Source organism: Tupaia chinensis, unplaced genomic scaffold (assembly GCF_000334495.1).
Source record: "Tupaia chinensis unplaced genomic scaffold, TupChi_1.0 Scaffold000460_1, whole genome shotgun sequence".
Taxonomy (NCBI): Eukaryota; Metazoa; Chordata; class Mammalia; order Scandentia; family Tupaiidae; genus Tupaia; species Tupaia belangeri.
The window spans coordinates 1507361-1525676 of NW_006159969.1; the positions used below are offsets into that span (position 1 = coordinate 1507361).

At 43.1% G+C, this 18316-nt stretch overlaps 1 protein-coding gene and 1 pseudogene across 1 annotated transcript in view; both read left to right on the forward strand.

Moving 5' to 3' along the window:
• The first annotated feature begins 2375 nt into the window (after positions 1-2375).
• On the forward strand, positions 2376-3098 carry LOC106735616 (60S ribosomal protein L7 pseudogene; annotated as a pseudogene).
• A 5314-nt stretch (positions 3099-8412) lies between these two features.
• The window catches only part of LOC102501018 (protein lifeguard 2), a 39962-nt gene continuing 30058 nt past the window's right edge, over positions 8413-18316 (forward strand). Inside the window, exons 1-2 of the mRNA XM_027774611.1 lie at positions 8413-8466; positions 8940-9019. Coding sequence (XP_027630412.1) covers positions 8413-8466; positions 8940-9019 — 134 coding nt within the window. The remainder of the gene's footprint in view (positions 8467-8939; positions 9020-18316) is intronic.

An 18316-nucleotide genomic window follows, 5' to 3' on the forward strand; every position in this document is an offset into this window, starting at 1 on the left:
GCCCAGCACCAGCCCTGGGTGCTCGGAGTCCCCCGGGAGGCGGGGCTGGGGGCGGGGCCTGGCCGGTGAGACCCGCCCCCGACGGCCCGCAGAGCCTTCCGGGTGGGCGGGGCTATCCGACCATCTGACCGGAAGTGCCCCTAGGGAGCTGCGCGGCGAGGCACGGGCTGCAATTCCGCTCCCTGTGGGCGAGAGCAGTTCAGACTTCACAGGCTCTGGCCTTCAATTGTCCGGCGCAGTACAGGACACCCAGTTAAATTTGAATTCCAGATATGCAATGAATTCTTTTTAATTAAGAAAATGTATTTTGGGACCAGCAGTTAGCGTAGTGGCTATGTTGCTGGACTCCCACGTAGTCAACCACGGTTTGAGTCCTGGACCCAGTGGCTTAAAACTCACGCCAGGCACAGGTGCGTGCGTGCCCAAGATCCCTAGAGGAGAATGGAGGAGAAGGGATTGCAGCGTGGCCATAACCCCTGGGGGGTGTTTTCTCGTTTTCTCTCTGTCTGGTGAGCACACGTGCCCTATAGCAAAAACCTTTTTTAAAAAAAAGAAAATGTATTTTTCTTACCAGAGAGTAGATGTGCTTGAGGGAGAGAGAGAGAGAGCTCCCACACCCTCCCCAGCAGTTGTCAAAGGGCAGTCTTTTTTCATGACTGGCTGTTTTTCAAGCCTTGCAGCTGAGACTGGAACGGTGGCGGCCATGTGGCCATCGGAAGGCTCTGGACCACTCTCATTCTGGTGCCCATCCTGAATATTTTGATAAGACATACCATTCTGAAATTTAAATTTAATTTGGAGACCTGTTTTTTTTTAAAGAGGGATTTTTTGCTGTAGGGTGTATGTGCTCACCAGAGACATAAAAAGAGTGGATGTGAGAAATCACCCCCAGGGGGGGAGGCCACCCTGAGATCCCTTCAACATTTTCTTCTTGGGATTTTGGGCACTCACAGGCACCCCAGGGGTGAGTCTTAAGCTGCTGGGTATGGCCTTGAGTGGTGGTAGGCCAGCCATGTGTGAGTCTAGTGCCTTAACCACTATGCCTCCTGCTGGCCCCAGGAGTCCTGTATTTTTTAAAGTTTATGTAGTTATTCCTTTAAAGAGAGAAACACACAACAGGGTCTTCATGTCTCAATGTAGCCTTAGTCTCAGCCAGCCAGCAGGCCTGTACAGGGAGAACCTGGGTTGGGAACCTATGACCTTCCCAGTGGACCTAGCATCATTGCCACTGTAGTTGGCTTGGGTGCCAGCATTTTTATTTGCTAAATCTAGTAATCTTACTCAGGACACTCTTTATACATTTGAAAATTATAATTTTGACCCTCAAATACTTTTGTTTATGTAGGTTGTATCAATGGGCATGTCTGATTTAGAATTTAACACTGTGGCCCAGAGCGGTGGTGCACACATAGCACCACCACTTGGGAGACTGGAAGTTATATAGAAGGCCCAGTTAGGTTTCTGGGACAAAATGAACACTCTGGGTATGCTTGTGTGTGCCTTTGATCCTTGCTAATTGGGAGTCTCGTGCAGGAGAACCTGGTCAAAGATACCTGTTTTCTCTCCTTTTCTTTCTCTCTTTCCATCTCTCCCGCTTTCTCTCTCACATGAAAGAAAAAAACCAACAGATAGTTTAAAGTTTATTCACACATTGATTAGTCATTAGGTGATGATGGCTACAATGCCTATGTATAGTATACCAGTGAGAGAATGAGAGTAGAAAAAACAACTGGTTAGTGTTGTTGGGACAGTTGTGATCCTGAGGATGGTACCTTATCCCCCCATTCCCTCACAAAAATTGTCTTGGGACCATACTTGAGAAAGACAACTGGCCTAAGAGCATTTTGAAAAGTCAGATGGTCTTCATTAATGTCACTTGCTGGTACAGGCTTATGCGTGGAAGAGTGTCTTTCTCAGCCTCCCTTGATAGAGCAATGGTTGCGTACCCTTCTTTATGATCCCAGCTTTCCTAGACTTTTACTTGCAGGGATCTCGGTGAATATGTTGGGGAAAGGGGAAGAAGAAGACACATATGTTAAATCTGAGGGATATAGTGCTTGTGACCACCCAGGAAGGAGACAGTATCCTATCTTGCTCTTAACTGATGACCAGCAGAGGTACTACGTTCTGAGCCAGCTGCCAACAGAGTCAGTGTTCATGTCACCACTTCCTGGCAGGTAAGTAGCCCTAAGGCATGAACTGTGGCTCGTCATCCTAGCTCTAAGTCTAGGTTTCCCTAACAGTAAAACAAAATATTTTTTCAGGACTATTCTGGGGATTAAAAGCAATGTAAAAATGATTGCCTCTTTTCTGGCTGGAACCATGGAAGGAGTTCCAGAGAATAAAAAGAAGGTTCTTGCTGTGAAAGAAACCAAGAAAAAGTTCCTGCTGTGTAGGAAACCCATAAGAAAAAGTGAAGGAATTTTGTGGCGCTGAAGATCAAGCGCCTGAGAAAGAGGTATGCTCAAAAGATGCTTCAATAGGCAAGAAGGAAGCTTATCCATGAAAAAGCTAAGCACCATAATAAGGAATATAGACAGATGTACAGAACTGAGATTTGCATGGCCAGGAGGGCAAGAAAAGCTGGCAACTTCTATGTACCTGCAGAACCCAAATTGGCATTTGTCCTGAGAATAAGAGGTATCAATGGAGTGAGCCCAAAGGTTTGAAAGGTGTTGCAGCTTCTTTGTCTTTGCCAGATTTTCAATGGCACCTTTGTTAAGCTCAGCAAGGTCTCAATGAACATGCTGAGAATTGTGAAACCACATATTGCATGGGGGTGCCTGAAAATGAAGTCACTAAATGAACTGATCAACAAGCATGGTTATGGCAAAATCAATAAGATATGGATTGCTTTGACAGATAACTCTTTGATTACTCAACCTCCTGGTAAATTTGGCATCGTCTGCATGGAGGATCTGATTCATGAAATCTATACTGTTGGAAAACACTTTGGAGAACCAAATAACTTCCTGTGACCCTTCAAATTATCTTCTCCATGAGGTGGAATGAAGAAAAAGACCACCCATTTTGTAGAAGGTGGAGATGCTGGCAATAGGGAAGACCAAATCAACAGACTTATTAGAAGGATGAACTAAGATATCCACCATGATTATTTTTGTAATCCAGTCAGTAAATAAGCAGAATGACTGTTTTCAGATTGAAAAAAAAAGAGCAATGTAAAAGTGATGGAAAGAAACAGGTAAATAGGGTTATTTGATGATGTGGTAGTTGAGGCGACTGGATCCAACATGGCTGACTGTGCAATTGGAGTCCCATACCTGGTGGCAAGTTAGCTGGGCACATGTAGGTGTGTACCCAAAATCCCAAGAAGAGACAGGAGAAGAGTGGATGGCAGCCTGGTAATTTCCCCAATGGGAGCTTCCTCATTTTCCTTCTCTCTCTCCAACGAGCACACATGCCCTATGGCAGATTAAAATACAAGTTGTTTTGTTTTGTTGTACGGCACGTGTGCTCACCAGACAGAGAGAGACAGAGACAGAAAGTGAGGAATGACCCCCCCAGGAGGGATGGCCATGCCACAATCCCTTCTCCTCCATTCTCCTCTTGGGATCTTGGGCACACATGCACACGCGCCGGGCATGAATTTAAGCCACCAGGTCCAGGACTCGAACCATGATCAACTACATGGGAGTCCAGCAACATAGCCGTTACACTAACTGCTGGTCCCAAAATAAAAGTTTTTAAAAAGGTGCTGAAGGAGTTTAGAGCATACCATCCCAAACATGCTATTCTGGCATATTGATTATGTTGAGCTGAAGGCAATGCAGCAACAACAAATGCAGGAAAGGTTCTTGGACCCCCTCTTTACTCCCGAAGCAGGACATAAAGCTTTCCTTGTGAAAGGAGCCCTTTCAATACCAGGGAGAGATGAATATTCTCATTATCAGAGAGAGAGTTGACACTGAGATGAATCTATGAACAAGACCTTACTAGAATCTGTATTTATCTTTCATTAGTTTCCCCCATACATTTGCTAGTCATTTTCCTACATTTAACCAGTGAGAGTCAAGCCTCTTTTTTTCCCCACTTTTTTTTGTTTGTTTGGTTACAGGGCATGTGTACTCACTGAAGAGAGAGAGAGAGACAGAGAGAGAAAGTAAGAAATCACCCCTCCTCTCCACTCCTGCCAAGGTGGGATGGCCATGCTACATACAGTCCCTTCTCTTCCATTTTTGTCTCGAGCTTTTGGGCACACACACACTTGCCCAGCATGATTTTCCAGCTACTGGGTCTGGGACATGAACCATGCAGTTGGCCATGTGGGATCCAGCGGCCTTAACCTCCACATCACCTGCTGGCCCAGCCTTTATCTTGTCATATCCCTACAGTTTTGTCAAAGTTAAGTAAAAGGTAAAGATGCATCTAAAATATAAAAGGTTTGATTTGAGAATAATAGTTAGGATTGTGATTTGTAACACAAGTGAAGGTCAGGGTGGCCTCTTGAATGTCCAAGGAACAAGGACAGTTTAGGACTTTTTTTTTTTTTTTTGCAGAGGTTTTTGCTATAGGGCATATGTGCTCTCCAGAAAGACAGAGGGAGAAGAAAGACAGAGAGACAGAAAGCAAGAAATCACCCCCCCCCCAGGGGGCACAGCACACTGCAATCCCTTCTCCTCCATTCTCCTCTCAGGATCTTGGGCACGCAAGCACATACACCTGGTGTGAGTTGAAGCCACTGGGTCCGGGACTCGAACCATCGTCGACTGCATGGGAGTCCAGTGACATAGCCATTACACCAACTGCTGCTCCCCAGTTTAGCAGTTTAGGACTTCTACGAGGGAGGAAAAAATTACATAATCTGTTTTGAAAGAGAGCTTATTGGCACTTGGGGCACCTACAGCAGCTGATTGGTGAGTGGCAGCAGCCAGTCTTAATGTCATGGCAAGCAGTTTCATTTTCAGTTGTTGGGTAAAACTAGTCTTAAATCGTGGCAGGCCATTTTCTTGAAATGACCCAGCAGGTAGTCCTTAAAATAGCGATTTGCAAAGCGCTTTGCCCTTGACCTCTTCCTTCCATTATAGTTGGGTATGACAAGAATGCTCACATTGGCATGCCACATTTTCACATTTCCAAAGGGAATATAGGGTTACCCTTTGACCTGCTGGTTAAGGATGCTGGATTCCACATGGCTGACCATGGGTTCAGAACCCAGCCCCATATTGCTTGAAAATCCTGATGGAGCTTGAAGGATGGAGATTGGAGGAGGATTTCAATATGGCCGTGCGGCAACATGGGGTGCTTTCTCTCTCTTGTTCTCTTTCTCTCTGTTTCTCTCTGGAGAGAACAGGTATACCCCAGCAAATAAAACACAAACAAAAACAGGCATATAGGGACCAGCAGATGGCATAATACTTATGTTACTGGACTCCCACAGAGTTGACCACAGTTCGAGTCCTGTATCTGGTGGCTTAAAACTCACACACATTGTGTACATGCCAAGATCCTGAGAGGAGAATGGAAGAGAAAGGATTCCAGTGTGGCCGTCCCTGTCGGGGAGAGAGGGAATATGATTTCTTGCTTTCTGTCTCTATGTCTAATAGCTTCTATTTTTTTAAAAAAATTACTGATTTATTTTTTATTGCCAGAGGGTGCATATGCTCACCAGAGAGAGAGAGAGAGAAATCAGCCCCCAATGGGACGTGGTTATAGCACAGTCCTTTTCCCTCGATATCTCCATCCCGTCAGGTTTTAGGGCACACACCCAGAGTGTTTTTCAAGCCATCAGGGCCAGGATTCAAACTTAATTGGCCATGTAGGATCTGGTTCCTAAAGCACAGTGCTTAACCACTGCTCTATGGAGCTGGCCCCTAACAACTTCTAGTCATCCTTTTTCTTAAAAAGGTTCCTGGGCATGTAAAAATAACAAATAAAACTTGTTTGCTTTTCTTCTTTCAACCTGCCTTATGTTAGTTTAATTCTCGGGCCCAGCCTCAGAACCTAGGAGGGTAGAAGGAAGATTTCCTCCCGCTACAATGCACTCTGGGAGGAAATCTAAGCGCTGATTCCTTGCTTCCTAACGGATCTCTCTGTTTGATAATGCATCCTTATCTTTGCACTCCATGTCCAAATGATGCCCTCTCATTCACTGAGACTTCAGCTCCTGGCTTATTAGCTTTCTTTCTCACTTCTGCAACACCCCGCCATGGGTCAGGCCAACATCCATGTGTCTAATCACTCGACATCCAGTTTCTGGTTCTGCCTCATCCCACCCATCTCCCCGTCCTGTCTTCATCAACTCTGCACCCACTGGATGCATCCTCTACCTTTTTGAAATCACCAGGAAGATTTAAAAATGTTCCTTGAAAAGTTTTTTAAGCAGCATTTTCAAATGGAGTTTAATACATATACTTAAAGTACCCAATTCATGCCTACTTGTACTGCCTAATACAAAGTTGGGTAACCAAATCAAGACATGACTATTGCAAAAGCCCCCAGTGATAGCCACCCTACTGACTCATAAGACCATAGATTTTATAGGTTCAGGGAGTTCCCTTCTATTCCTATTTTTATCATGAATGCTTTTTTTCTCTGTGAGATGGTTGTGGTGCCTTTTCGTCTTTATTAATGTCTGTGTAGTATAGATAGATTTCCTAATGTTCAATTAACATTGCATCTCTTGGAAGGAACTCAGTTTGTTCAGGGTTATATATTGCTGGGTTTGGTTAACTGTGTTTTTTTTTAAAAAAAAGAGATTTTTACTATAGGGCACATGCACTCGCCATAGAGACAGAGAGTGACAGAAAGCAAGAAATCACCCCCCAGGGGAATGGTCATGCCACAATCCCTTCTCTTCCATTCTCCTTTCGGGATGTTGGGCACCCACACACGCACATGTGACATGAGGTTTTGTTTTGTTTTGTTTTACAGGAATTGAGCTGTCTTTTCTGGTGTGAGATTTATAAGCCACCTGGCTCAGGACTCAAACTGCGGTAGACTAGAAGTCCAGCAATGTAATTATTATGCCATCTGCTGGTTTACTACTATTTTGTTTTAGAATTTTACATTTTTGTTCACAAGTGACATTGGGTTATACTTTCTGTAATGTCCTTTGTTGGGTCTTTTCATCTTGTTATACTAGCCTAAGTAAGGACTTTGGATTTTATTTTGGGTGAGAGAGGAAACTGAGGTTCTTATATATGCTGATATGGAAAAAAAAAAGAACAACACCTCAGATATTATTAAAAGAGAAAAGCAATTTATAGGACAGCATATATAGAAGACTACTTTATAGAAATAAAAAGCACTGTATGTGTGTTACACATAGTTTTTTTTTTTTAAAGAATTATTTTACTTATTCATTCATTTTATATATATATATATATATATATATATGGATTATTTTTTAACCTTTATTTATTTATTTTAATTTGACGAGAGAGAGAGAGAGTGAGAAAGCAAGCTGCCAGTTCCAGGACTCGAACCGTGGTCAGTCATATGGGAGTCCAGCACCCTTGGCCACCATGCCACCTGCTAGCCCCTGCACATAGTTTTTTTGTTTGTTTGTTTTTCTTTTTTGAGAAGTTTTTGCTATAGTTCGCATTTGCTCACCAGAAAGACAGAGAAAGACAGAGAGACAGCGAGAAATCACCCCCCAGGGGGCATGGCCACACTGCAATCCCTTCTCCTCCACTCTCCTCTTGGGATCTTGGGCACGTATGCACACGTGCCCAATGTGAGTTTAAGCCACTGGGTCCAGGACTCTAACCACGGTCGACTACATGGGAGTCCAGTGACATAGCCATTACGCCAACTGCTGGTCCCAGTTTTTAATCATTAAACAAGAAGCTGTTGGCAATTCATGCCAATGTGAGGTAGTGAAAGAGAAAGACTTTTTTCCATTTTGTACTCCTTGTATGGTTTGACATGTTTAACTACATGCATACATTACTTGTGTTTTTAAAATAAATAAAAAGAAAGTATCAAATAGAAAAGAAGGAAATAAAGGCACTTTTCTGACCCTAAAAATCCTCTCCTGACTGGAGGCAGTGGTGCACAGTGGACCGTACCTGGTTCAAGAACTAGCAATTGGACCTTCTCTCTGAAGCTCAGTTTCTCATCTGTGAAGTGAGGCTGATATGCCCCTCTCAGGGCTGTATAAAGATTTCATCAGTTACCGCACTTGGCATATATTGCTAGTTCTAACTAAGCATGTGGGGCTTCTCCAAGCAGCAGTAGCTATAGAATCACAAAACCCTTTTAAAAAGAGAATTATTTTATTTATTTTATTCATCACTATTACTATTTTTAAAAATTTGACCAGAGAGAGAGGGAAAGTGAGAATGCAAGCCACCTAGGTCTGGGACTTGAACCGTGGTCAGCCATGTGGGAGTTCAGTGCCTTACCCACCATGCTACCTGCTGGACTCAGGATCACAAAATTCTTGTGCAGATGTATCGGTGTTTAACTAGCATAAGGACAAGTAGGGACTGTGAGACAGAGAAGGTAAGTGGGGTGGGGGGGAGGTGAAGAAAATGCATAGGAGTAAAGAATCTAGGGAGGCATCATGAAGGCTCTGCCCCAATGCCCTGCTCCCTCATTTGGGTCATTGAGAAGAGTATGAGCCACAGGAAGCCAGGCCAGGGCTCCCCAAGGTGCCAGGAGCGAGATCTCAGACTGACACAGTATCTTGAGCAGTTTGTGATCCCATAATAAAATATCCAATGCCAAGTAATTTATTAAGTACAGATGTTTATTTCCCACCATTCTGGAGGCTGGAAAGTCTAAGATCAAGGTGCCAGCAGACTTGGTGTCTGGCAAGGGCCCATCTCCTCATAGGTGGCACCATTTAAATATCCTTGTATGGCAGAAGTGGGGAAGCTTGAAAAGGAATGAGCGCTAGTTCCTCCAGCCTTTTTGAAAAGTTGCTAATCCTACTTGTGAGGATTCTGCCCACATGAATTAATCTCTACCTAAAGGTTTCACCTCCTCATACTATCGTCCTGATGATTAAGTCTCAGCAGAGAAGTTTGGAGGCATATTCAAATCACAGCACACAGTGAGAGAGAGATATTTGGCCTAGACATAGAGGAAGGGTTTAACTGATGCACATAAAGCCAAGTTGGTACCTATGAGATGTCTGAGAAAATCCTGGTGGTGGTGGTGCTGTAGGTCTAAGCCATGAGCACAGAAATAAATACCTCCCAAGGTCTTAAAATTTACACTAAGGGAAAAGGATGATGTCGAGTTCCCCAGGGGATGGTCAGTGTCAGTGTGCAGTTATTTTTCATAATTTAAGAGTTGCGTGGTTCATTAAAACTCTTAAGAGTAAGGGCCCAGCAGGTGGCATGGTGGTTAAGGGCGCTGTACTCCCACATGGCCGACCATGGTTTGAGTCCCAGAACCTAGTGACTTGCTTTTGCACTTTCCCTCTCTCTCTTTCTTTTACACTCTGTCCCTCTCTCATCAAATTAAAATAAAGTTAAATGAAATAAAACGATTCTAAAAAAAACCTCAAGATTAAAATGAGAGAACAGTGCCATTGTCACTGTCAACAACGTTTCCATCTAGTAAGTGCACAAGAATGTCAACTATAAGGCTGCTAAGAGGAGGGGGAGGGGGAGAATGAAGCATATCTTTTGACCAAACCATGCTCAAATTTAGTTATACCCCTGAAATACATTCGTATGAATCATGTTAATTACATGTTTACTAGACAACTTAGGTTGTCTCTTAACATCAGCAAATTATAGAGAGACACTGGGAGACTAGAGAGAGAATGAATGAGACCTGTGAAACTGAAGAAGGTTCAAGGGATGAGAGCCAAGGCAGAGAGACAGAGGGAGAAAGCACTTTCCCTGCGGCACAGTCATGCCGCAATTCTTTCTCCACGTCTCCACATGTGCCTAGCATGTTTTTCAAGCTGTTGGGACTGGGATTTGATCCATAGCCATCCTTGGTTAAGGATTCAACCTCCTTTAGCCACCAGTCCATGGGACTGGCTCCCAGTACAGTAATTCTTACTGACCTTTTGCTTTTCCATCTTCAGGATGGTCCGTGTGACAGTTCTAACTTCGACTGTAGACATTCCTTCTGTTACAACCTAATGGTACAATTGCCTGTGCCCCGCGCCCCATGGTTCCCACCCTGTACCGTGGCTCAGTGTGCTCTCTGCCTGGAATGTGCTACCTTCTAACACTTCACACTTCACGTCTGACCCCAACTGTCTTTTGAGAATAGCTCAAATCCAGGCCAAAAGTCACATGTCCTTTTCCCAGTTCTCTGACTCTAAATAGCTGTTCCTTGGGACCAGCAGATGGTATAGTGGTTACGTCGCTGGACTCCCAGGTAGTTGACTGTCGATTGAGTCCCGGACTGGGTGGCTTAAGAAATTCACACTGAACCCATCTAATTGAGTCCCGGACTGGGTGGCTTAAGAAATTGACACTGAACCCATGTGTATGCATGCCCAAGATCTTGAGAAGAAAATGGAGAAGGGATTGCAATGAGGCCAACCCCCATGGGAGTGATTTCTTGCATTCAGTCTCTCTCTCCCCACTGAGTGTATGCACTATATAGCAAAAACCTCTAAAATAATAATGATATAATAATAATAATAGATAGCTGTTCCTTTCTATGGCTCTTCCCCCCTTTTTTTCATATCTATGATAAAGCATGTGCACACACGTGAGGGGCGGGGGAGAGAGAGACACTCTCCATGGGACTCGGTCACACCATCATCGCCTTCCCACAGTCCTCTAACCTACCAAGATCCTGAGCATGCTTGCACACACCCTGTGTCTTTTCAGGCCAATGGGGCCTTGGACTTGAACCGGTCAGCATGTTACTTGCAGCTCCTAGTCTAGCATGCTACCCTACAGGCTGCACCACAGGCTGGGCCCCTCCTTCCGTCTTAGTACACACTTTTGTACCCATGTCTTCTTTGACTATGAGCATCTTGAGGAAGAATGTCTTTTTCTTCTTCGTCTTTCTCCCACTTCCCCACTCCTTGCACATAGTAACCACACACTGATTAGCAGTTAGGGAGTGAGTTAGTATGCCGATCAGCTTTTCTCAGCAACAACATCCACTCAGGACAAGTTTCTACTCCCATTTCCCTCTCTAACTAGAAATCCCAGGGAAGAGGGGCTCTTCCTAGCTGCCCTCCAGCAAGTCATCTGACTTCTCTCACCAAGTAGCCTGAATTGTGCCTCTCAAGGCTCTTCATCAGCCTGTAGCCACGAGGTAGTAATCTCTCTGTAGAGTGGGAAGAGACCAGCATTGTCATTGTCCCTCAGAAAAACCAAGGCCTACTTAGTATAAATGAGTCTTATTTGAAAAATATGTGTCAGGTCTTTGACAAGTTCCCCAGTGGAGTTTCATGAGCATCTTCCTCTTGCTTGGGAGAAAGTGATGACATTATTGTAGGACACCATGTCCTCAGGTAGCTTCTTGCTCCCTACCTGGACTGGGTTTGGAGACTCAGGTGTAGGCCTCCTTGAGACTCAGCACAGAGTGCCTTGACATGGCCGTTTGACCTGTACAAAGGCTTGGCATTTTGGGTTTGACTCAGAGCCCCTCTCTTGGGCAATGGGCTCCCCAGCCCATTCCATGTTCCAACTGCCACTTGTCCAACTGTCGCTCAGAACTTTGCTTCTTAGTCCCAGCATCTGCCTGACCTTGGGATGACTGCTGGCTCAGGAGCTGGAGAGTTTTTTGAGGACCAGGGAAACCCTCACTTTGTGATTCACTCACCAGGCAAACGTAGGTTCATGAGAAAAACTCAATTGCCTTGGTTTTTATTTTTTAATTAATTAATTAATTTTATGAGCTTTGAAAATCTCCCTTTCTGATCTGCGGGATTGTGGGGAAGAAACAAACTGGTTATTTGAGCATATTTCAATGCTTTTCGGCTTTATTTGGAGACTGCTTTAACTCAGAGGAACTCCAGACTTTATCTAGAAGAGAAACACAGTATTTTTCTCTTCAAAATGTAATTTATTTTTGTTATTATATAAGTAATAAATGTTCATTGCAAGTCCATACAATTTAGAGTATATTCTCCAACTCTGCTGTGTTAGAGGTAGACATGTAAGTTTGCAGAATATTTTTCCAGTCTTTGGAAGTGTGTTAATTGTAGGTATGTAAAAAACAATGTTGGGGCCAGCAGGTGGCATGGTGGTTAAGGGCGCTTGTCTTCCACATGGCCGACTGCAGTTCAAGTCTTGGGCCTGGCAGCTTTTTTTTCTCACTTTGTCTCTCTCTCTCTTTCTGTCCCTTTCCATTCAAATTAAAATAAATAAAGCTAAATAAAATAATTCTTTAAAAAATAATGTTATCTTATTAAGTATTATTCATTAATCTTACTTTTTAAATTCAAAAGTATATCATAATAAACGTTCCACATCAAGTCATAGATAGCTGCCTTTTTCTGTGCCAAAATTAATTTAACTAACTTCAGCTGATGGATCCTTAGATAGTTTAAAGCTTTTGCAGTTACAAATAATGAACAGTGTAATGAACTTCCTTATTCTTGTGGCTTTGCCTATTTGTGTGAGTATGTTTATGGAATATATTCCTAAACATGTCAATGTTGGGTCTAAAGTAATGAGCATTTTTAATTCTGACTGATGTTGCTTAATCTTCTTTTTTCCCCATCCCCCAAAACCTCAGTCCTGTGAGGTATACCAGGCCTGACTTAACCATAAGGCACAAAAACCACAGGGCCAGGGCCAGCTGGTGGCATGGTGGTTAAGGCGCTGGACTCCCACATGGCCAATTGCAGTTCGAGTCCTGGACCTGGTGACTTGCTTTCTCATTCCCCTCCCCCTCTTTCTGGTGAACACACATTCCCTGTAGCAAGCTGAAGAATGAGAATAATGATAAATAGAATTAAATAAATAATTCTTTAAAAGCACAGGGTGAAGGGCCCATGTTAATTTTAGGAGCCATAAATATATTTAAATTGCTTTTAAAAGTAGGAAAATTTTAATATAACAATAAATATATGATATAGCCTGTGAATTCGGACTGCACTTCATACCAATGCAGTCATAAAATATCATTTTTAGTATTTACTTTGGAGGAGAGAACTTATGAGGGCAAACGTGTAGGGCCCATGCAAATTAAAATGTGACCCTGGGTTATCTATTTTTCATACCTTTGCAACTTTACGAATGATGTTTTTAACCTTTACTGGGCTTTTATGCAAAAAAAAAAAAAAAAAGTCATTTCACTATTGGTTGGTTCATTTGTTTTTAAATTTTGCCAGAGGGTACATGTGCTTGCCAGGGAGAGACAGAGAGAGAGAGAGAGAAGAGAAGAAAGCATCCATGCAGAATGGTCACACTGTAATCCCTTCTCCTTTCTCTTCTTCCTTTAGAGATTTTAGGCACGTATGCACACATACCTTGTGTGTTTTTCAAGGCTCTGGGTCTGGAACTTGAACTATGTGATTGGCCATGTGAGATCCAGCTCCTTAACCACCAAGCCAGCATGATTCTCAAGCCACCAGGTCCAGGACTCGAAACATGGTCAGACATACGGGAGTCCAGCTCCTCTACCACCCCACGTGCTAGACCAATTAAAGTTCTCTTTACAGTACTATAATCCTCCTTTATCCATGCGGGACTCATTCCAAGACCCCCAGTGTGTACCTGAAACCATGGATAATATCAAACAATATATACTGTCTTTTTGGTCTGATAACCGAGTTGGCTACTAAGTGACAAATGAGTGGGTAACAGATATGGTGTGGATATCCTGCACAGAGGGATGATTCACATCCCAGGTGGGATGGAGCAGAATAGTGCAAGACTTCATCACACTACTCAGAGTAGTGTGTAATTAAAAACTTAGAAATAGTTTATATCTGCAATTTTCAAACTGCAGTTGACAGTAGATAACTAAAATTTCAAAAAGTAAAACCAAAGATAAGGGGGAGCTATATATGTTGCAATTGTTGGAGCCACCAGGTGGCGTGCTGATTATTGCAGCTGGATCCTCCATGGCTGACTGTGATTCGAGTCCTGAACCCAGTGGTTTGAATAACATACTGTGTGTGTATACATGCATGCCCAAAATCCCGAGAGGAGAATGAAGAAGAGGATTGTAGTGTTGCCATCTCCCTCAGAGAGTGATTTCTCACTCTCTCTCTCTGTCTTTAACAAAAAATAAAAAACACTTTTTAAGAGGGGCCGGCAAATGGCATAATTGTTACGTCATTGGACTCCCACAGTCAGCCATGGTTCAAGTCCTGGACCTAGTGGCTTAAACCTACAGCAAAAATCTCTCTAAAAAATACAAAAACAAAAATGAATTTTTAAAAAATACTACAACTATGAGGCTGGCAGGTGGCATGGTGGTTGAGAGCACTAGATTCCAACATGGCCAACTGTGATTTGAGTCCCAGACCTGGTGGATTGCTCTCTCTCTCTCTCTCCCTCTTGCTCTGTCCCTCTTGGGTCAAATTGAAATAAATAAATAGCTAAATAAAATAACTATTAAAAAAAAACTACACGTAATATTTTAACAGCTTTGTGTTCGGATTTATTCATATTCTTTTGTAATAGTGTCTAAAGTGTTTCTGTATCCCAAATCTGCTAACCATTCCTTTTATGGTATCATTGTTACAAAGATTTACACAATTATTCCTCACATTTTATTGTAGAAAATCCATTACCATTGTTATGATAATATCTTTAATTCATCTGAAATTCATTTTTCATATAAGATGCAAAATAGCTATTAAATTTTATTTTGTTTTCCAGCTATTAGCTAATCATTCCAACACTATGGGATAATAATTTGTATTTGTACCTTTATTAATTATTAAATTATATATATATATAAGTCTGCTTCTCGAATCTCTTCCTTCTCTTTGATACGTTTATCTATTGCCATGCTGGCAACACAGTCTTTTTATTTTTTTTGGAGAGGTTTTTGTTATAGAGCGCGTGTGCTCACCAGAAAGACAGAGACAGACAGACAGAAAGTGAGAAATCACCCCCCAGGGGGATGGCCACACCGCAATCCCTTCTCCTCCATTCTCCTCTCAGGATTTTGGGCACGCACGCACACGCGCCCTGCTTGAGTTTTAAGCCACCGGGTCCGGGACTCGAACTGCGGTCGACTATGTGGGAGTCCAGCGACATAGCCTTTACGCTAACTGCTGGTTCCCAACACAGTCTTAATTATACAACTTCTTTAAGATATTTCAATTTCTGATAAAGTAAATCACTAGCCTCCCATAGTACATCTCTTTCAATTTTTTCTTGATTATTTTCACATATTTATTCTTTCTGTTGAACACTAGAGTTACATTTTCAAGTACTGAAAATAATGCCAGTGAGTTTCATGCATCTTAGAGATCAATTTGAGGAGGAGGGACATCTTTACCAAACTGTATCTGCCACTCCAAAAGCTCGCTCTGTTGTTCAGACCCTCTATGTACACCATCCCCGGTAGGCCTTCAGTCTGCTGCAGTCTTTGCCATCTTTGCAGTCTCCTCCTTATACTCCTCTGTGACTCTCTTTGTGGGACAAGAAGCTAGCAGAAGGGAGCTTTCCCTAGTCTTCATGTTCCTCATGAAATTGGCCATTTTTGGTCCATTCGTAGTGGCTTCCTAAGAACAGCGTTCTGGCTGCCATGCACTGTCATCTCTTCTCCGGATTTCTGGTCTCTGTTCCCACTTTGGCCTGCTTTAGCTCATTCTCTACACTACCTAAAGTATCTTTCTAGTCAGACTCCCATGGTCCCCCACTATGAAGCCTTCAGTGAGTCCCCATTGCATTAATTTATTTTGGGGCCAGCTGGTGGCATGGTGGTTAAAGGCGCTGGATTCCCACATGGCCAACTGTGGTTCGAGTCTCAGACCTGGTGGCTTACTTTCTCTCTCTCTCTCTCTGTCTCTGCCTGGTCAAATGAAGAAATAACCTTTATTAATTATTAAATTATATATATATATATAAGTCTGCTTCTCGAATCTCTTCCTTCTCTTTGATACGTTTATCTATTGCCATGCTGGCAACACAGTCTTTTTATTTTTTTTGGAGAGGTTTTTGTTATAGAGCGCGTGTGCTCACCAGAAAGACAGAGACAGACAGACAGAAAGTGAGAAATCACCCCCCAGGGGGATGGCCACACCGCAATCCCTTCTCCTCCATTCTCCTCTCAGGATTTTGGGCACGCACGCACACGCGCCCTGCTTGAGTTTTAAGCCACCGGGTCCGGGACTCGAACTGCGGTCGACTATGTGGGAGTCCAGCGACATAGCCTTTACGCTAACTGCTGGTTCCCAACACAGTCTTAATTATACAACTTCTTTAAGATATTTCAATTTCTGATAAAGTAAATCACTAGCCTCCCATAGTACATCTCTTTCAATTTTTTCTTGATTATTTTCACATATTTATTCTTTCTGTTGAACACTAGAGTTACATTTTCAAGTACTGAAAATAATGCCAGTGAGTTTCATGCATCTTAGAGATCAATTTGAGGAGGAGGGACATCTTTACCAAACTGTATCTGCCACTCCAAAAGCTCGCTCTGTTGTTCAGACCCTCTATGTACACCATCCCCGGTAGGCCTTCAGTCTGCTGCAGTCTTTGCCATCTTTGCAGTCTCCTCCTTATACTCCTCTGTGACTCTCTTTGTGGGACAAGAAGCTAGCAGAAGGGAGCTTTCCCTAGTCTTCATGTTCCTCATGAAATTGGCCATTTTTGGTCCATTCGTAGTGGCTTCCTAAGAACAGCGTTCTGGCTGCCATGCACTGTCATCTCTTCTCCGGATTTCTGGTCTCTGTTCCCACTTTGGCCTGCTTTAGCTCATTCTCTACACTACCTAAAGTATCTTTCTAGTCAGACTCCCATGGTCCCCCACTATGAAGCCTTCAGTGAGTCCCCATTGCATTAATTTATTTTGGGGCCAGCTGGTGGCATGGTGGTTAAAGGCGCTGGATTCCCACATGGCCAACTGTGGTTCGAGTCTCAGACCTGGTGGCTTACTTTCTCTCTCTCTCTCTCTGTCTCTGCCTGGTCAAATGAAGAAATAATAATAACAAATAGAAATAAATAAATAAATCTTTAAAAAAGTTATAAAAAAAAATAAAAAATTTTATTTTGCTGCTGTTACATAGTACCACACAGTTAATACCGTAACACAAATTTATTTATCTTACAGTTTTGGAGGTCAGAATTCCAAAATCAGTTTCCCTGCACAAAAATGAAAAATGTCAGCAGGGCTGCATTTCTTTCTACAAGTCCTAGGGAAAATCCATTTCCTTACCTTTTCCATCTTCTAGAGGCCACTCACATTTGTTGGCCCTCTTCCTGCCATCTCCACAGAAAACAATGGTATCACCCTGATTTCTGCTTCCATTGTCACATCTCCTCTGCCTCCACCCCTCCTGCCTTTAATAAATCTGATAAGAACCCCTGTGATTTCATTGGGCCCACTCAGATCATCCAGGATCATCTCCCCATCTCAAAAGAATCTCGTCACATTTTCAGTGTTCCTTCTGGCATGCAAGGTGGCATATTCACAGGTTCCTAGGATCAACACGGGGCTATCACTGGGAGACTGCTATTTTGCCTACACACCTATGATGTTCAAGATGGAATCCCGATGCCGTAACTGGGCTTGCCATCCTGTGCCCCAGATATGCTCGCATTGCCCTCTGTCTAACCTCATACCATTCTACCATTTACACTCTGAACTTTTGGTTTCTGGAATCTGCCCTCTCTGCTTCTTTTAGTCCTGGCTCAGGCTGGTTCTCTGCCTGGGAAAACTCTCCCTACCTCTTCACTTGAGTAACTCCTACCCAGCTTCCAGCCTTGGCTTAAAACTCACTTTCTTGGGACCAGCATTTAGCGTAATGGCTATGTCGCTGAACTCCCTGGTAGTTGACCGCGGTTCAAGTCTCAGACCTGGTGACTTGAACTCATGCTGGACACATGTGTGTGCATGTCCAAGATCCCGAGAGGAGAATGGGAGAAGGGATTGCGGCGTGGCCATCCCCCTGGGGGGTGATTTCTCACTTTCTATCTCTCTGTCTCTCTGTCTTTCTGGCGAGTGCATTGCCCTAAAGCAAAAACCTCTAAAAAAAAAAAAAAAAAAAAACTCACTTTCTCTAGTTTTTGTCAACCTTTTCTACTCCCTGAATATTCCTTCAGACTTTGTTGAGAGTTTTTGTAGCATCCTTCAATATTCCTGGCCTGCTTATATTGGCTTTTATAGTATTTCTTGTCTGATTATTTTCTCTTCCAAAATGTAAGCACCTCGAGGCCAGAGATGACAAAGGCAGAGATGACAAGGGCAGTTCCATGTTGCTTGGAGTCATTAACTCATTGCTAAATGA